Below are 20,244 nucleotides of genomic sequence, written 5' to 3' on the forward strand. Positions count from 1 at the left end.
AGTTTCGTGTGAACTCCAGCGCCAACAAAACAGAGACAATCTGAGAGGAATATCACCTGAGAAACAGTTGTGGGAATTTTCAAAGCGGCAAGCCCAAGAGTCATAAACTCTGCTAGATATATGGTTGTGTAATCCGGGACTCTAACCGAAAAGCTCCACGAGAGAGACTCTGAAAAATACCAATCGCTGCCTTCCGGCCGGCCCCAGACGCGTCTGTAGCAATCACAGTATGTTGCGGGAAATGGGTGGGGGAACGTATCTAATTATTAGTGGAAGAATCCGAAAACAAGCACCCACTTTGCACTTCTTCGATTTTTTCCCCTCCGTTTATGACACCGAAGCGCCATCCTTAGAACTATTCAGTGTTCAACAGATATGAGGTATAGGATTAAGAGTCGAGAGATGTGTAAAAGAAATACCGGACATTTATCCCGCCTTCTAAAGAAACAAAAAAAAATCACAGCAACCGAAAGGTCTCACTGCCTCATCAATATCCGAGCCAAAGGCAAACCGAATACTAAACAAGATTTTTTCTTTTTCCTTCACCACTACCGAAATAACATCTGCAAAGATCCCGTTCACTTTGGCACCGGAACAAGGTTCCCACCCTGCACTCCTTGGATCGGTGCTGCTAGCGTTGACATAACGGTTTGAACCAGTGCCAACAAGGCCTGCGGAGGCAAGAAACACCCATTCAATCAGAAGGTATAGGCACTGCCTATCTCTCATTTGTACAACTTATAGTATGGGGTACAGACTTACTCAAAATTTCAAACTCTGTTACTGCGGAGTCATCGGAGCTCCACCAAATTGTTAAGCCCTGACATGATCCACGGTACGAAAAATCATCGCAGTTGCCCTTAGCTAAACTGAGTAAATCTCGAAAAGAGATAGTACAGTGGGAACAAAAAATGTTTAAAGCTATCTCCTGGCAACATGTTTGTCGAGGATACGAAATCTATCATTCCATTGTCAGTTTAGCATTTTCGGCGCGATAGGCCGAGACCTCCAGCCTTGAAACTGCTAGCCGAAAAAGCGCGTGACCTCAAACTCGTGTGTCATTGAGCAGGTCATGCGCGTTATGAGACAAAAAAAAACGATAAAACAGACATGCATCAGATTTCAGGTGTGTGTATTGCATTGTTTATTACAGACTATGTACACAAGCCGTCACTCGGCGTGGATTCGGCGTATATGTTGAGACCTTCGAGTCGTGTTCCTTATAGAACACGGTCGAAGAAGTGCTTAAGGCAACGTTGAATTTGTTAGGTGTGTGTATAGTTTAAAAAATTCACTCAGAAATATAAATACGCTGGGCTTCTGATGCCGATGCATTGAGACCACGTAGCAGACATTGTCCTCGGGCTGCTACCACAGTTACTATAGGAAGACACGTAACGGCGTTCTCGTGCTCATTCGCGTATTCACAGACGGAAAAAGCTGCGGCACCGCGTCGTATTCTCTCGCAACGCAACGGCGCTGGCAATGAACTAGCATCGTCCTTGACCGTGCGTTGCAATACGATGCCGCGTTGGCCTCGTCACTCACACATTCACCATCTTGCACGACCACCGCGCTGAAAGAGGTCACCGCGCGACGTACTTTCACAACATTCACCACCAGAAAAGGTCATTCTCAGCAAGCTTCGAAAAGCTGGCACGAGCTGGAAGGTTGGCGAAGTGCATTCCAGAGTGAAGGCCATAGCGCACAGCACGAGCTTTCCACTCGAGCCGTCCACCTTTGGATTTGCATCGCCCACATGGCGGGCCTTCCGATTCCCAAGCCCCGTTCGCGACGGAACTCTGAGCCAGTTTCTCGGGCCTGCTGTAAGTTGGGGTTAGAGTTCTTCACTGAGCCTTCACTCGCTCCATCTTCCAGTGCTCGTCGGGGGAGGACCCGTCGCACTTGACCAGCCGCACAACGTTCGACTTGTACGACCGAATGTAGAAGCTGAGGAACTGGATGAAGAAGATGAGGCACTGCGAGAGCATGAACAGCGGCAGCGAGAAGTAAGGCACACCCAGCGTGAACACGAGGCAGATGTTGCGCACGATCATGAAGATGAACTGGACAAGCTGAAGGCGCGTCAGGTAGCGCTTCCACCACAGGTGCTTCTGGACTTGCGGCCCCAGAGCGGCCAGGAAGTAGTAGGCGTACATGACCACGTGCACGCTCGAGTTGAACACGGTCTCGAAGCAGGCGATCGAGAAGCCGCCGTAGGTGATGTAGAAGTAGGTGCAGAACGAGACGGAAACGTGGTGGAAGACATGCAGGCCGCTGACCTGGTTGAACTTCTTGCGCAGCACGAAGAACACGGTCTCGATGCACTCAGACAGCCGCAGCACGAGGTACCACCAGGAGACCTGCGACGAGAGAATGGGCGAAACGAGAAGATTAAGATACACATCTCTGCTGCCTCAATTGGTCGACGTAACTGTACCTTTGGGTCGGTGTCAGTACGTGATAGAACCCGAGCTTTACCTCATAATTACTCTGACACGTTGCTGACTTCTGAAGCTCTTGATAGTTCAGGTCTACATTTTCTAAGATTCGCTTAATCAAAGTCATCCGAAAATGCACCCGACCGGAACATAATTAATTTTTACTGTTGCTGTCATTTTGTATGGCAAAATAATTCAGCGTGGCCAGCTCTGCTTAAATTTCTGTAGGGGACTGAGTCAACGGGCTCGCTCTAGTCCAGCTTCAGCGCGACATCCAGGCCCGATATCGGCGTCTCTCTGTATGCATTCTTTATTCGATGATTACCCAGCTGAGCCCGAGGGCGCTACAGCAGGAGCGTTACCGAGTGGGAAAAAACGTCTTCATTTATACAGCGCACCTGTTGACGTGAAAGCCGATTCAATTCGCTGATGGAACGAAAAAAAAAGGAACTGGCATACATGTTAGTTTTGGCACGGTATTCCGAAATCTTTAGACAATGATCTGTGCGGGCAAGGACGTAGTGCGGGTTCTGCAAGTACATTTCCTTTTCAATACCTGTTTTTTTTAGACATATTTGAAGCAAGAGCTTAAGGCGCAATTTTCTTCGTCAAACGGAAATACTGTCCCAACCGATTTCATTTTTCATGTCGGTGCAGCTATCAGTTCTCGAGTACCGACACAGGACAAACCTTCCATAATGCGATACAGCGCGAATAAAGACGGGGACGAAGCGAGACAAGACACCACAGCGCTGTCTTGTCTCGCTTCGTCCCCGTCTTTATTCGCGCTGTATCGCATTATGGAAAATTACCAACTAGCCCGATCTGCCACTCTTGCAAGGACAAACCTTGCTGCTCTGTTTTGAATTTTTTCAATTTTATTACTCCGAGTTGATTGCCAAGGATACCATACGGCACAAGCGTATTCGAGCAATGGCCGAACATATGTTAAGTAGAAGAAGGCGCGTGTTTCAGATTTCGCAGTAAAAAGTTTAAGGTCCTAGCGGTCCTCGCAACTACCATGAACAACCAGCTGTAAATGTAATGCTGTGAATGTAATGCTGTAAATGTAATGCTGTAAATGTAATGCTGTAAATGTAATGCTGTAAATGTAATGCTGTAAATGTAATGCTGTAAATGTAATGCACTTGCATTGTGCCCATTGCGCCAACAACACGTAAAGAAGGCATCAAAGATGCGGCCTCACCTGAAGCAAAATCACGGTCGTTGGCCTGGTGGACAGGTCTGGTCCCTGCAGGAACAGGTCGTAGTGGCCCGTTACGAAAGCGTAGTAGCCGACGCGTGTGGCTATCGCGAGGTTGGCCAAAACCATAGCGGCGTTGTAGCACAGGATGGTTTTGCGCAACTCGAACGGCTTGGCGTTCTTCATCATGCGCGGCCCCCAGATCTTCACGAAGTAGGCGTAACACGCGAGGATGGTGGTCACCGCCACGGGACTCCCGATGAGCACCCATCCTTCCACCCGGGGATCCCGGTCAGGCAGGAACCAGCTGTACGAGTCCTTCACGTTCATCCTGCAGTTAGAAAAGACACTGCGATGAGAGGAAAAGCCGGTTCTGCTTCCTGGCGCTGACGACGCTATGCCAGCTGCTGCAACATAGCCTGGGGCATTCGCAGCTGTTGGCCTGCTGCGCTATTCAAGCAAAAATAACGGCACTCGCTGATGCTGAAGTATAGGAGAGCTCTCTTTGACAGATCAACGTTCATTAAGGGAGAGGCCGCTGAACCCCGGCAGCTGCTCTGCAACGTCACGAATGAATTCTCAAACGCGAAAAATTCAGTCCCTACCGCGTGTATTGCGAAGCGGTGTTACAGATTCCTGCATCTTGTGTGCACTGCTGATGTAGGTTCCGAGCCCTGGATCGCGATCGCGGTAGAAAAAGCTGCGATGTGCAATTCCTTCAGGGGCTGCAAGCCCAGTTTGACGGGCTACTGTTCTCAAAAGTGTTTTGTCGCGAAGACAAACGCGGCATGTGCCACAACCAGTCTGATCTGTTTTCTTCGAATGGTCTCAAGGCATTAATTGCTCAGAAATCTGCCGCCCTCGTCCGTGACGATGGGTAAGCGGTGGAAATGTAGGCAAGCAAGCACTGAGAGGAGCTTTTTCCACTATCTTGTCTTCCTCGAGGCCGTTCCAGACGCAGTTGACTTCATCTAATCTTATCTGCATGTGCACACATCAGTCATGAACGCTTCAAAAGTCCAAAGATACCCAGTTCGACAAATACAGCAAATCACACCAAAGGCAAACATTTCAGCGCGATGAAATAAGGGCTTAGTTTGGTTTTGGGAGGGTTTAACATCTCAAAGCGGCTCTGGCTACGAGGGACGCCGTAGTAAAGGGCTCCGGAAATTTCGACCACCTCAAGTTCTTTAACGTGCACTGACATTGCAGAGCACACTGGCCTGTAGCATTTCCCCTCTATCAAAATTCGACCGCCGCGGCCGGGATCGAACCCACGCGCGTCTTTCGGCTCAGCAGCCAAGCACCATGACAACAGATCCAACGCGGCGGTTCCGCGATGGAATAATGTGAAGCACGAATTGCCCGTAGCCGCACCGACAAATATCTGCTCCAAAAGAGTACCGTATAAATCCTTTTCGTTCACAAGAAACTGGCCGTTTTCAAGGCGTCAATGCCCTCCATACTCAAGCAACCATCGCGCTCCGCAGTATACATACGTGGGGCGCCCAGAGCAACTGCGGGCGGCTTGCTTCGCAGGCCAAGAGAATAAGCCTATCGCACTCGGTAGCATCGCCTACGCCCGCCGAGAATACGTGATCGGTGCCAGGGACTCCGTGGCGTGCATCCACCCAAGAGGAAACGCCGTGGCAGCAGCGGAATTAATTCGCGGAATTAATTTGCGGAATGAAAAGACGTCCCGTGCGTAGGAGGAAAAAATGGGTCTGGAACGCGGACGGAACAAAAGAATGGCGCATACACGGCAAAACATCCCAGCCTCTCGGCGGTGGGTGAGCGACTTTGGAATCTTATACACGGTTTGGTCGAACATTTTTTTTTCTCCTGGAAACACTGCAATTTTGTCCCAGAACACTTTCTGTTTGAACGAAAGCTGGTGCATCACCTGCACCGACGCCTTATCAAGCACTGGGCAGTATGCTTCGCTTGCCACGCTGCCTTATCAAAACCATGCACTACGACACACGTGGTCTGGATTAACGTTTTTTCAAGCACCGCGCCATTAATACCGGAAGACTTCTGGGGGGCTAGTTTCATCATCAGCAGCCACGTTTGTTTCATCAACATCATCAGCCTGACTCCACCCACTGCGGAGCAAAGGCCCTTACAAACGTCAAAACCGTGTATGAAAGTGAAACGCGGCGCGCTCTGTCCGCGATGCGAGCGGCCTCAAAGGAGCGTACGCCTGCGCCGTGCGATTCTAATCCGAAATTCCGGACATGACTGCAGAAACTGCGGCAGCAAGCGAACCGGGCCACCGCGGTACGGAAGAAACCGAAGCGAAACAAAGCTATGAAAAGATTCACCGCGATAGCGATGTCGAACTCTCGAATGAAGAATCCGGTTTATGGCTCGGCATGCCGCAGCGACGGCCATACCCTCAATGGGCGACCACTTTAACGAAGCGGATCATTCGCCCGCAGGAAGAGTATGCGCCAGGGTTTTTAGGCTTTTCAATTTCATCTTAAGGCAAAAACTACCTTCTCACGGCATGACTTTCTTTTTGTTGTTGTATTCAATTTCAGTCCGTATTCAAAGGTTCGGTCCGTAGTCCCCCGGCCCCTGTCATGCTGCCCGGGAAGCCCAGGAGGCCATCCAATTATCTCTTGAAGAAATAAACAATTCTTTTGCAAATAAAATCACCCGTCGGCCGTTCTTTACTTCCTGCGTTTGTTAAGGTTTTCGAAAGCACTCTTCATTTTAATATGCCTGTTCTAGTCGCGCGCATAATACAAAGGTCCTGAAATATGATACGTGTCACACTGCTTACACGTGTGCTACATAAGAAGCGACAAACAATTCGTCAGATGCGATTACAGTGATCAGGGTTATAACCGGCACCAGAGACAGGCGAGTGGAACATGCGTTTATCTTTACACGCCGCACTTTTGCGCATTGTTTGGTATTTAAGTGGTCTTTCCACCGGGCTTTCGGTGTTTTCAAATTACGCAGCCAATCTCATATTGAACGAGGTCGAGCATATCGCAAGTGTTGCAGAAACTAAGAAGTCTTTCGGCGCGCGCATTAAATTTGTCTGGTACTGCTGACTCACTACCACTGTGACACTTGTTAGGTTCTCTCATTTATTCAAAGTTTATTTAGGCAACGGCAAGCGGTGGTACATCTAGATTTAATGAGTGGGCCGAAACACAAGAAAACGCTGGCGACATGGGACTGTGAAATAAAAGGCAAGCATAGCGATTAACGAATGGGCTAATATTTTCATGTTCTGGCTTATATACAGCCATAAATTCACCCGGGCTTTCAATTCCTTCCTGTTGTGCAGTCAAGTACATTGGTCAGTTCTTCAGTTGCATTCAAATTGAAGGATACGCTGGATAGGTAATACCTTGCTTAGCAATACAATGGATGTTTCATCCATCTTCGCAAGGAGATACCACATCATGCCCCCATTGCTCTTGACGGTGGCGAATCTCTGAGAGCTACAAGTCTTTATTGTCTTGACCTACATTGATTCAAACTTAATTCTGTACTCTGTACTCAGATAATTTTTTTTAAAGAAACTTCCTCGGGACAAGTTTTTTCCTCGCACACACGATCGTCGGTAATTCGAAACGTTGCAAAATACTCAGCGAACCGCGCGCTTTCTTCTCGCTAGACCGAGTTCCCAGCGCTCTTGGCAAGCTCTGCCTCGAAGGTCAGTCGTTCGTATCGTTCGACTAGAACGGGGCCGACGTGCCAGCTATAGTGTTATACAAAGTAAAAGTACAAACAAAGAGCCGAGAGAAAATCGCGGCCGCCCCACGTCACTGAACAGAAGCCAATATAGTTAGTCGGGACAGAAGCGCCATCGACGAGTCAAGTTCCCACGGGAAGCCTCGCCGTATAGGCGACAAGGAAAACTCTCGTGCGTCACTCCGCTTAGCGAGGCCCGAGCTGCGAATCTAATTCCTTAAGCACGTGTATGTGTCCTAGGAAACGAAGGAAGACGCCGCAGCATCGCACGTCACTGATTCGACGCGGCAACTGTTCCACAGTGGCGCGTTCTTATGACGCAGTGTTTAATTCAACGTGACTTAAGTGCAGAACGTGCTCGAAATGACCCCGCACGCAGAGTGAAACACTGTCAGGGAGTCTGAGCCATAGAATAAACGCCTAGGTTAATTTTGACAGTGCAGTCGCCGAATTTCGACTACGCAGGCAGCTGGCGCAGCGAGTACACTTCAACGAATATTGATAAAAGCGCAACCGCTTTTGGTTTTCGCTAAGGGCAGAAAACTAGTTTTCAAGCACGATTTTTTCTTTCTACTTTGTAAAACAACGCCACGAGCTGTGGAAAAGTTCACCGATAAGTTTTGTTTGTGTTCTTGTATAATGCCACTGCTGCCACACAGTGTGAATTGGGTCACGTTGTTCTACGCTCAGTTGACCTCGATCACTTGTCCACTACATTTACGCCTACCTACTTTTGGGCCACTCGGAAAATGCCTTATTCGGTTGACTGATGACCGCAGCAGTTTCGGCCCTAAGAAAGTTACGACACCAAAGTACCGGCCGAGCTGTACTTTAAAGGGCCAGGGTCGGCTCTCAGGCGGCTCACGTTACTTCAGGCGAGCATCGACGGCAAACCTTAGGAAGATTAGCATTCTTAGCGCTTTATGCAGCTCCCTTTAGTCCTTGCAGTAAAGCCATCGTAGCAGCCTGTCTACATCGCTGAATGACCCACCAGTGGTCGGCACGAATTCAGGGCATCCCCGCTAAGACGTCCTTCACAGCCCCACGCATACCAGGTCTCGCACTGGAAGCCGCATTGCTTCCGACATCGCAATCAGACCACGTAACCAACGAAAACACATTGAGTATTCACGACCAGCACGCACAGTAAACACACGGCGCGACTGAGCAGGAGGACACCGACGATGACTTACGTGACGCAACGACGGCCCAGGACCGGGTTCCTTCGACAGCGTCGCTCCGTACACGCGAGGACAGACGCGCACACGCCCCCGAAGTTACGAAGTTGCCGAGCTCCGCGCTTCTGGAAATCGCACTGATTCAACACGCACCAGGCGGCCGGGTATCAGCCAATGACGCCGCTGCAGTGCACAGGCGCTGTGTAGGCCACGCAAATGCCGCAGCGCGAAGCTCTCGTGGCCGCCCCGAGAGAAACGGGCGGAAGGGAGCGAGGGGTGCAGCCGCCTCAGCAGTGCGAGCCACTTTCTTCCTCGCTGATCGGAAAGAGAGCCATTTGTGTCACGGCACCCGAACCGGGGCAAGGCGTTGCGATCCTATCGGTCGGGTCGCCTTGGGATGCCTGTCCCCTCCTTTGAGCGGCAACCCCGTCCAAGTGACCCGAGTCCTTGGGCCCTGCTTTCCGCCGGCGCAGCAAACACACAAACTGTGTACGCACCACATCCCCTTATCAGGCTCAGTCTAATCACCACCCCCGATCTGCACTGGCGCAGCCTGTAATTTCATGCAACTGGCGATGATGCCTTGCCCAATCGTGCTCCTAGCTGATACCACCTCCTCTCCCTCAACCCCATTCCCCCTTCTTCCACCGCTAGCTGTCTTTCTATTCTTCATTCCTTGAATACCTCGGCCATCCGCGCCATTCACTTTCTTCGCAGAAAAGAATGTCTGCTGTATGCACGGGTTCACATCACGGCGGCCACCCGTCGCATTGAAGCCGACGTCGCGACACTGCTCGTCCTTCATGGCGCGTCGGCGTGAGGGGGGAGGGGGGGGGGGGGGGGGCGTTTTGCAGCGAGCGCGTAATTGCGCATAGAAAAAGAGCCGTGCAATGAGTCATTTGCAAGCGGGGATTCTCGATATTTCGTCAAGGCTTCTGCGCGCCCCTCGTTTCGCAAAAACGCATCAAGAACACTTTGCCGCCTCGGCGGCGTACACGCGAATGCGGTCAATGCAGTTCCCACTTTCACCCCAGCGAGGTGAATTCCGTGAAGCTGTGCGAAGAACTTCTTGAAGACAGCCTTCCGGCAACCACACGGATACCCCAAGGTGCCTCACAGACGGGCCACTGATTGATGGTTATCAAGCCTGGTTGTAGCACATTTAGGACAAGGTAGAAAGGAACACGCAGATACGATGTGTATAGGTTAATAAGTCACGATTCTGATTTACCTTTTTTTTCCGTCTCTCGAAGCCAAGCTTCGAGTGTTCTTTCAAGGGGAGGTTTCACGATCGTTTAGAACATCTTAATGTGCATGTTGAAAATCGCTTCTGATGATGATGGTGGATTTTTATGGCACAAGGGCGTCTACGGCCAAAAACCGCCATGGCACGAGGTATTTTTCTTCTACTCAAGGTGAGGCGAGAGACCCATTTTCCAAGCATTTTATCCCAGATAAGCTGAGCACCACACCAAGCGAAAGCTTGTACCCATTGTATCACCGGTGGGTACCCGGCGGCACTGGGGATCGAACCTCGCACCTCCCGCGTGCGAGGCGGATGTTCAGACCACTAGGCCGCCTCTGCGGTTTCAAAATCGCTTCTAAGCATGTCGTTAAAAATGAAAATCGCTTCTAAGCTAAAATCACCCGTGCTCTGTGTTACGCACAAAGGAGAAGAAGGCTTTGCTTTTGAATGGGGTACTTGGATGTTTAAAGTTCAGTGGATATCTCAAGCGACTCAGTAACGTGTAAATATCAACAGCTCGGAACTATGTTCCTTACACTGTTTTCACACTTCCCTTCTATTTACATCAGCAGTTTAAAATGCTGCTTACACTTTAAGCTCGCTACTCTCGCCGCCTTCGACGTAGCCGTGCAAAACAACGCTAGCGTAGTTCCGCCTCCCCACACAAACAGTGTGACGTTCACACCAGAATAAAAACAGACCTCCGCATGCAGACGAGATCCGCGCGATGGGCTTCCCCGGGAGACGCACAAGATGTTGTAGAGGCTGCACGAATGTGTTCCTCTTTAGTTGTCGCCATTGATGTCAGCTGACTTGGGGAGCGCGAGAAAACGCCCGGCCCGTAGCAGGCATGAAGTTCCACGATCGAGATTTGCGCCGAAGCAAGGCTGAGCCGATTTATGCGCGTTCTAATACTTTGTAATCGAAGCTCTCTCGTTCCTGAGCCCAAACTCGGATCGCGCTTAACACGTACGCTGCCATATCGCTGCCCCCCAAAAATGTGCGCACATAGCAACACACACTCCTCGTTGGGTGCAGAACTCCCCGCGACGTATACTTACAGCTCGAGGGGCCGCATTACTCCTGGCTCTGTCTTCCGCGTAAACCTCCGTATTCGTCAGCTGACCACCACCACAGCGACAGAAGGCACTGGCTGCAGGCACCCACTTGTTCGGGGTATTCGTTTTAAAGAAGCTCAAGAAGCGAAACTGCGCGACGGCGACTGTCGAGGGGGGAAGGGTGCGAGGGGGAGGAGGTTATGGAGACGCCGGTGGCACCCTCAAGGTGCGACATGACGTGGAGCCATTGTTTGAGCAAAGAAAACAATGAGATGCCCGCTAAATGGCGCGCACTCGCGCAGGCTTGAGGCGGCAGGGTTGCGCGCCCTTTGTGGCTGAGAAACGCAAAAGAAGAGCGACAAAAGAAAGGCGGTGGCGGATTTCGCGGCGGCGACCACATTGGCCAAGGTCGCCCGTGCAACGTCATAAAGGGGGAGTTGACGAAATAAATTGCGTATACGCGGCTAATTCCGCATGCGTCTGGCACCCTATCTAAATAGTGTTGCGTTACAGCCTTTCGTTCGTGGGAGAAACAGGCGGCCGCGGACTGCAGAACGCGTGCACGAACCCCGGGGAGAATCGTAATGCGAGAGGCGGTGTGTACGACACAGGAGGACAGGGCCTCAAGCTCAAGGGTAACGAGGATTAGGTTTTAAAGGCAAGGAGAAAAATGCGAGAAGTGCAGTTTGTAATACTTGTACACCTACAATGAGAACGTCGACCTGTAAAGGACTAGCTTGCAAATGGATAGCGAATATGGCTAGCTATATCCACAACTTCGACTTCAGCCTTTGCTGGTTTCAAGGATTCAGTGCGAGACTATCTTTCCGTTCTCAGCACGTGTGGCTCACATTAAGAACGACTGGAATTGAAGGACTTTTTTTTCAATATGTTATTTGGTAAAAATTCCAAGACTGTTGCCATATCGGCGTCTTTCTGCGTGACATCAAATTCACGCTAGCTGCTTGTGATCTTACACGTATTCCTCCTAAAATGCAATGACCTTTGTAAAACAGCGGTTCTTTTAAACATCTGCGATAATTAACTTAATTATTGCCATCCTTATCGGCGGTCAAGCTTAAAATTTCTGAGAAAAATATAGAAAGCAATGGATTATCCGGTAATGTAAGCTCTTCAAGTCGCTTCTCTATTTGAGCACTGCCTTTAAAATTCAACACGGCTGTGGCAATCAAGGCCTTCAGTTTTTTTATTATTATTGTTCTGCATAGTCCGGGTATTGTGCAAAACTGAATAAATATATTAGTGATGGAAGGAACACCTTTACTTGATATGACTGCATATGGCGGCGATCTATTTTCGCTGGTTTCTTCGCAACGTTGAAAATGGAATGAAGCTCATACAACAGTCAAGCACTGAACTGAATGAAGGCTTGGCTGGAACCCACGTGAAAGCAGTAGTTATTGTGGAACATCTGGGAGTACTTTATAGTTTCAGGCTGTATATATTGCCTAGTAACAATGAACGCGGATCACACAAGCAAGCAAGCGTTCGCTTAGTAACAGGAAAGCAGCAAACGCACGAAGAAAAAAAAAAGAGAGAGAGCATGAAAATATATAAACGCCATATCCGCATTCAGTATCGCATATGGTCCTTAATGCACCGAAGGTATACGGCGGCTATGTGTGGGACGCCGTAGTTAACGGCTATGAATTAATTTCGACCACCTAGGGTTCTTAATCGAGCACTGACAACGAACAGTACATTTACGGGCGCCTATACACGTCCACTCCATCGAAATGGAGCAGCCGCGGCTTAGAATCGATTCCGTGGACTTTCTCTCAGCTGCTGAACGCTATACCCGCATGGTACCACGCTGGGTATATGACTATTTAGAGAGTTAATGACAGAAAATCAACAACAATAAATAGACATCATTTGAAAAAGTAACCAGAGCTATCAGGCAGGACCACTTTTCATGATTATGGCATATTTCATTACCCAAAAGCTCATTTTATGGTGAAAAGACATTCGTTAAGGCGAGCCTCGTTCCGATCACATGCAACGAGAGAATCGTAATACACCATGTCCAATGGACTCCCATGAGTGCGCGGGCTAAACAAGGCATGCACGTACAGGTAGGTACACGAGATGGAGAAGGCCACTGCTTTGCACTACATGTAATCGAAGGCATTGAATATAACGGACAATAAACACTTGTACGCACCAGAAACAGCAAAGTAGGGTCCTCGAAAATTCGTCTAATGACATATGGCGAAAGACGCGCCACTCACATCGACGCAGCGCACTTTCGTCGCTGAAATGATTCTGAAAACCAATCAGGTGCTGAAACGATTCTCCCTGTTCGCATATGAATGGGATTGCTATAAGCTACTGGCGAACAATGACCACAACGACTGCAGCGCGGAAAATTTTTCTCATGGAAAGCTCACCAACATCTTCCCTTCGGGCGGGCGAAGGTTTTACACATGGAAGAAAAAAAGTAAAGAAACGGGAAATGAAGCGCGCACGAAATATAGCGCGTGGCCTTTGAGACTGTTTAAAATGCATCGAAATGAAAAACGCGCTTACCTCACTTTGGACACGGCTTTAAGAAATCGCTTCGCCACGCATCGGATTCTCATTTATCGTGCTCAGTCGCCCTCGGGAAAATAGGCATTGGCCATGAAAAGCCCCCATAAAAGTGAATTCCGCGGTTTCCGGCCGAGTGCGTGTGAAACGGTGCGGGAACACGTGCGGTATTACGGCATGTTACGAAAACTGGAAAAAAGTTATAAAATACACAGGAAGAAGCCAGCGTGCCGTCACGCAATTTTCATCGCTTTCGCAAGACATGGCATAGGCAGCAGCCACGAACAATTAGAAGACGATTCTTTGGCGCTCCTGGCCGCGCCAGTCTTTCACGTGGGGAAAGGCCAGAAGGAAGCATCATCGAATACGAGGAATTCGTCTGTGCAGACACGCACTGCGGACCATAACACGTAAATAGGCGAACAGTCAAGCAGGCGCATTACAGCAGAGCGTTGACGCGTGAGCAAGAGTTGCCGTATAAATGGCGACTGCCGAGGAAGCTACGCGCGACAAGACGTCGTTGCGAAGCCAAACTGCGAGAGTTTTCTTCTAAAATCCCCGACGATCCGCCACGGATATAGCTTATTAACGCATCTGTCGCCTTCTCGTTACATCGGAGTATTCGCAGTAATGAGATACCGCCTTGCGAGTTCGGCTCGTCAAATACTTTTCAGGCGGTCTCATTCAATCAAGAACAGGATCTGTGGGCACATTCACTAACCCCCGCTGTTCCTCAGTCTTGTTTTCAGAGCCGATGAACCGCAAGATGCAAGAAAAAAAAAAGCCAAATGGCGGCCGACAAAAAGACTGGAATCGCGTGGACAGATGACACATGATGCGGACGGCTGGCAACTCTACCTGTCCGACGGAAGCCTGGACTGCGATGACGTCAAACACGGCGGTGGTAGCAGCAGCACCAGCAGCGGCCACTAAGGTGACCGGACCGAGGCGCTGCGCAGACACTCCGCCACGGCTCCTCCAGAAGTCGTCGGTCTGCCGCTGGGAAAGCAGCAGCTTCGAGCGGACCTGTTTCCAGCAGCCCCCACCGTGTCCGTCGTTTCCTAACTGTCCATCGGGCACTCGCCCATGCGCTCTGGGAGAGCGAAATCTAGAACGTCGCTCGCTCGCCCAGCGGGCGCTTTCGTTTTTAGAAATCTCCGTCTCCCCCCTCACCCCTTAGTCAGTCAGATGAAGCACCCCCCCTGCTGTTCTTCCAGCAGTGGTGTATACCTCGAGGCAGCGTCGCCGGGATTGCGGCAGACCGTCATAATAGGGCATGAACTAGGAAGAGAGGCGCCGAGGAAGTAGGACTCGGCGCCTGCTGTCTCGGCGGAGGAAAGGGCGCGGACGTGCACTTCTCCTGGGACGAAGAAGAAGCACGCTATTCGCTGCGACGCGTGCGCGCCTGTGTACATACTATGCAAGCCGCGAAGCCAGTCGCGCTCGGGGCGCCGCTGCTGGTAAGTTCGTTGTCTCCCCGGGGGAGAGAGAGAGAGCGATGGAAGGCTGATGTGGGTGAAGGATTGTTCCTCCTCGGTCCCGATTCCTCGAACTCTCCCTCCGTATCGCTTTCGTGCTTGCCGCCCCTACTTGTGCGTGTGCAGTGGCCGTTGATGCGGAACCACGCTATAAAGACGCCTTACACGCAAGCGGATAACCGGTGGTCAGACTAATCGTTCTCTCCATTAACGTGTTTCATGGATGTCGCGGGGAAACAGAGGTAGGCTAACGTAATCATAGTAACAACACGCAGAAGCTTTGGTTTGCTTAGCGGATACCCTGTTTGGACAAGTGGCGACATGCTCACAAAAGCGCCAATTATTTCCTGTCGTCTCACTTGTGGTTAACAGGTTAATTCAACTGCATTATATCGATAAATACTTTAGTGAATGTCCAATTGCAACCATGCAGGCTCTTGTCCAGAGAGTGCAGAGGTTCTTCTTCAATGGTTGCTGGCTCTGCTTTTAAAACAATGTTCTATAGACATTCATAGACTTCTTATAGACTCTACTGCCTGCCTATAGATATTTAGTTTTGTCTATCCATAGTCTATAGACTGTCTATAGGATGTGTATTGCCTATAGACTGTTCTCTAAGGTTTGTCTATAGAGAGTCAATAGACTTTAGAGACAGAAGCCTACGGACAGTCTATAGACTGTCTAAAGATATTTTTGTAAGGGCGGGACAAAGGCGCCCTGCACCAAAAGTGGTCGCTACACCCTGACAACCATAAAGCGAATCCAGCTCCCCAAACGCGCCTCCTGCATGTTCTGTCCCCACAGAGACTACATGCAATAGCAACAAGCAACGACTTAGTAGGGGGGTAACTTCGACAGCCCAATATACTAAGCCGGATTACACTTCCCGGAAAGTCTACAAAATTTATACCGACGTTTTCCATATCGCTGCACATCATTCGGCATCCCATTAAATTTAAAGTAGAAGACATTGGCGTTTTGTAAAAGGCTGGATACTACACGCATTACGCTGCGTGTTGGAGAGAGAGACACCGTGAAATGAGAGTAGGGACAAGCGGCGGGAGAGGGAGCAAATGCGATAGGCGGGGCGGTGGGGGGGGGGGGGGTGGGGGGGGGGGGGGGGGGGGGGGGAATGATAGATTGGCGAAAGTTTAATTCCAGCACCCCGAATAGCAAAACGGACCAAGGGAATTCCTGTACACCGCGGCTGCAGTATACTTGACGCCACTGGACTGGATTCCGGTTTTCGGACAATTTTCCTTTCCAAGTGCACGTGCAGCGATTATAAAGCGTCTGTTAGCTCCAATCTTAAGCAGGTGCCGCCAGCAGAACTACTACCGTGTTCGGATTTTCCCGACAAATTCAGCTATACAAGCCACCACTGTCCTTTACTCGAGGCAGTTAGCACTTAGTTATTGCGCAATGACCTGAAACCAACTCCTAGGTAAATGCAGCGTGCGTCGTCGCCGCGCACTGGTAGATAGTAATTTCAGAACCTGTAATAAGCCAGTTTCTCTAAGCCAGGAATTGCTAGTTGGTCGCTACGGCTTGAAGACATGTCAGGACATGGGAGAAAAGAAAAAAAGAGAGCAGAGGACACAACGAGAATCCAGCTGCACAAGAGGAATGGAACGATCGTTTGCGTTCGTCTGCGTTCCCTCTGTCCTCTGCTTTTGCGGTGCGGCGTGATCTGCGCAATCTTTCACGAACACTTTTCCAGCCATTCGGCAATAGCACACAAGGCGAGGCCCAAATGGCCCGTCCCAAACCTCTTGGTTGTGCTGAATCGTTCTGATTCGTTCTGAATTGTTCGCAGGTCCTGAGACGTTATTTACGTTCGAACGTGTTCGTCTTGCGTCGCTGTTTCAGGTTCCGCCCCGTGTTTCTTGATGCGCTCTTATATATCTGAGAGTTTTATACGTTTCAATACGTTGTACAGAACATCGAAAATATCCAACGACACCGAGCAATTCGCCTTCAAGGGATGGGCTGCGCCATTGGGTAGTTGTCACACAGGAGCCGTCACAACGTGGCACAAGATGGCGGCAGTGGGTAGACGTCCTCAATGGCCGGGCAAGTGGCCGGCCCGCGGAAAACCAGGGCTGTGCCTCCTCGATTCGGTGAAAGTATTCCACGGTCACTGGCCCTTGCCGAGTTTCCGTGCAAGAGCGCGGCGCCGCCTAATGGACTGAGAAAACAAAAGGAACGCGAGGGCAAGAGCGGCCCGCGAGCGGGGAGACCGCAAGCGTCGGCCAATCTCTCTCTATCTCTCCCCCCCCCCCCCCCCCCCCCCCTCGCACTGTATACGCGAGCGCTGGGGCCGTCGTCGCCGTATTTCGGGAAGTGCGCATAGTCCAAGCCGGAAAGAAACTGGGCCAGTTCGGGTCTGGCGCACACTCACTCTCTTTCCAGGCCCGTTCGTTCCATCTGCAGCGAATGGCATGGAAGTGGGAGGAAAGAATACGAGCCGCTCGACACAGTCCACTGATTCCTCCGGGACTCGTCGCACCGTAACGGAAGTGAGCAGAGCGGGCGGGCGCCTTACAGTGCCAAAAGTGAGCGTGCGAGACAGAAGTAGTAAAAAGAACTAAAAAGAGAATAAACGAATAAAACTCAAGAGAACGTCGGGGAAGAATATCTCGAGTCTATCGACACGAGTTATATGCTGCCCCCCCCCCCCCCCCCCCCCCCCTCCTCGTCTATAAGGTTGCTTGTTTTCTCCACCGAGGAAACGCGCAGCTATAGTCGGAACAAAAGAGCGAACGATTGCCAGCCAAGCAGCGGAGGTCGGTGCGCTGGGCCTCGGCAACGTCGTTGTATACGAGAGCCCGGCGTATGTGTGTGCGTGTGTGCGGATCCTGCTTTGCTGCCACGTGGAAACTGCTGGAAAAGGGAAGGTGCTAGCCAGACAGCGAGCCGGCCTGCCAGACGCGGAAGCTGGTTGGAGGTTTTCTTTTTATATTTTTTTTTCACGTAGTGAAGGAAAGCGAGGCGCCAGCTTTCTAAGAAAAGGCCTTCTCGCACTTACGTAATCACCGATCCGCTGATTAAACGTAATATCTGGCTCATGTAAGTACCGGTGACCAGAATGGGTGAACGCAGCGAAGGCGATCTGTTCTATTCATGGGAGTCGCAACTTCACATCGCGGTTGGATGGTGTGAAGAAGACTGATTCCATTAAACTAATGTCTTCTTCATGCTCTTGTTCCTACTTTTTTTTTTGTCTAATAACCACAAGTGACCCGTTTTTGCAGTGACCTCATCCTCTTCGTGCGATCTCGGTGAGTTCGATTCTGACAAACAAGAAATACGGACGTCTCACTGAAAGCTTGAGCTAACAAACTCAGCCTTAACCTGTCCGCTAAGCTGCCCAAAGGCTATTGTATAAGTACGGCACATTTAGCGCCACGCAACGTCAAGGAGTTAACTCGCCTTCAGGTTCAGGAGAATGTTAAGGGGAATGTTTCTATCAATTTTTTTGCGTTGTTTTTCACTTCTAGCGTTATCAACTGGAAATAAAAGTATAATTATGTTATCGCTGAAAGATAATTGATTAAAAAGTAGAAGTCAGTAATTCTGTATCTTAATTTTAGCGAAGCCTATTAAAGTCGCTTGCCCACAACCGTAAATATTGCCTAGCATTAAACTGGTTAAGAACTCGTCCCAAGTTTGCACGTTGGAACAGCTATACAGGAGTTAAGACAGGCATTTCAAGACAAAAAATGTGCTCGTGAATGCCATGTGTCTTTTTCGATTCCTCATCTGGTTCTTGCGCTGAATTGACCCCATTAAGACAGGCATGCTGATGTAATAAATAATAACAATTGGTTTCTTTTGTTTGGTTTATGCGGTTTAAAGTCACAAAGCGACCCAGGCTATGCGGTACGCCGTAGGGAAGTTCTTCAACGTGCACTGACATCGCACCGTACACGGGCCTCCAACATTTCGCCTCAATCAAAATGCGACCGCCGCGGCCGGGATCGAACCCGCGTCTTCCGGGTCAGCAGCCGAAGCCGAGCACCTTATCCACTGAGCCACCGCGCCGGTGGGCAAATGAAAATTACATGAGTAATTCAGAAGCGAGGAAATGAAATGAAGGCAGCGGAGCCGGTTTTTTTGTGTGTTTTAATTGAGGTTTGAGAAAAAAAAGTTATGCGGACGTCTAAATCCTTCATTTCTGCACCTTTTATTTTCTTAAGTACTGAGGCCGAACGGCGGCAAATTTTAGGTAAATATTAAATTTTTTATTTCGAGTGGGTCTGACCTCCTGAGCGCTTCGCCCTCCATATAACGAACAAGCGACCGCAATAGTTGGCTTGCACTGCACACAACTTACGAATACCAGGCATGGACATCGGGGGAGCGCGGGAGTTTCTCGTTACGACATTCGACGCCGGTAAGGTCCACAACGGACGAAATAAGCCCCGGATAACATCCGTGAAGAATCCCTGCAAGAATTAATGCGAACTTACGTTTGAAGAGTCATTGTAGACAGTATACCGCTTGTTGACTCCTGCACTCGTCTCCAATAAGTCCCAAGACGGGCGCTTCTGCCGGTAGAACTCACTCCAAGCTCGACAGTGATGCTTCGACTGGCGAGTGTTCCTAAGGAGCACCACACATAAAAACCTGCGGTGAGGGGGCGTCCTCTGTGACGACGACGCACGCAACGGGCTTCTGCGCTGACGACGTCACTGACGTCACGAATTTCGAGTGGCAGGAAGGAGCCACGCAAGTGGAATGAAGGGAGCATTTACGGAACCCAAGCACAAATCAAAGAAGAGAAGGGTGGAGAGGGAAAAGGCCAATTTGAAAGCAACAAAAAATGAAAGGCTGTCGGGTGTCCTTCGGGAAAGCCGGTTTGGCTCCTGTATCGCCCGAGCTTCGGCCTGATAATTCCACCCCTTGTCGAGGGGGTATCTGTTTCTACTTTTGCTTTTAACTTCTTGTCTGATCGCCCGTGCATACCAGTTCGTTCAGGGAGTCGCCACTTGTCGATTGTTTTGGAACGGGGGTCTTGCTGTCGGGTTCGCATGGCGCGATGCCGAAGACCAGTAGACAGAGGCACGTCCGACTGCACTATCCGCGACCGAGTGTGGCAGTCGAAGCGGAGCCAAGTCGGGAAGGGAATGAATGTGTGAAAGCATGCGTTGTGTATCTACCACGGAAGTTATTTCTTCGTGTCAGAGCACACGCAGCTGCCCCTCTGCATCAATAAATCTCGCCCGGAAAGAAACGGAGCTCTGCCTAGAGCGTTCGTTCGCGGTTCATTTCTTCGCCAAGCCCCGTCAGCAGAAAGCGCTTCAATAAACTGTGTACGCAACAGTTCAAAATCTTTGTGCAGGCAGATAACTGGCTCTGTTGCTCACCTTAAT

At 50.1% G+C, this 20,244-nt stretch overlaps 1 protein-coding gene across 4 annotated transcripts; it reads right to left on the reverse strand.

The window, feature by feature from the left end:
• Positions 1-1,106: 1,106 nt before the first annotated feature.
• On the reverse strand, positions 1,107-19,498 carry LOC144129273 (very long chain fatty acid elongase 7-like). 4 transcript variants are annotated; one of them, XM_077663287.1, is made up of 3 exons: positions 8,553-8,702; positions 3,649-3,976; positions 1,107-2,363 (listed from the first exon to the last, which is right to left on the reverse strand). In XM_077663287.1, the coding sequence occupies exons 2-3, from the start codon at positions 3,973-3,975 to the stop codon at positions 1,848-1,850; spliced, it is 843 nt and encodes a 280-aa protein (XP_077519413.1). In that variant the 5' UTR covers position 3,976; positions 8,553-8,702; the 3' UTR covers positions 1,107-1,847. The 4 variants fall into 4 exon arrangements, with proteins under 4 accessions (XP_077519413.1, XP_077519411.1, XP_077519412.1 ...); XM_077663285.1 differs by lacking the exon at positions 8,553-8,702 and adding an exon at positions 19,342-19,498 and having other exon boundaries at positions 1,108-2,363; XM_077663286.1 differs by lacking the exon at positions 8,553-8,702 and adding an exon at positions 14,250-14,490 and having other exon boundaries at positions 1,108-2,363.
• Between the last annotated feature and the right edge of the window lie 746 nt (positions 19,499-20,244).

Source organism: Amblyomma americanum, chromosome 4 (genome assembly GCF_052857255.1).
Source record: "Amblyomma americanum isolate KBUSLIRL-KWMA chromosome 4, ASM5285725v1, whole genome shotgun sequence".
NCBI lineage: Eukaryota > Metazoa > Arthropoda > Arachnida > Ixodida > Ixodidae > Amblyomma > Amblyomma americanum.

Bases quoted from the DNA above. Each gene is read 5' to 3' on its own strand.
- LOC144129273 (XM_077663284.1), bottom strand. The intron at 2,364-3,648 runs GTGAGGCCGCAT...CTCTCGTCGCAG, and splicing joins CGACCGTGATTTTGCTTCAG to GTCTCCTGGTGGTACCTCGT.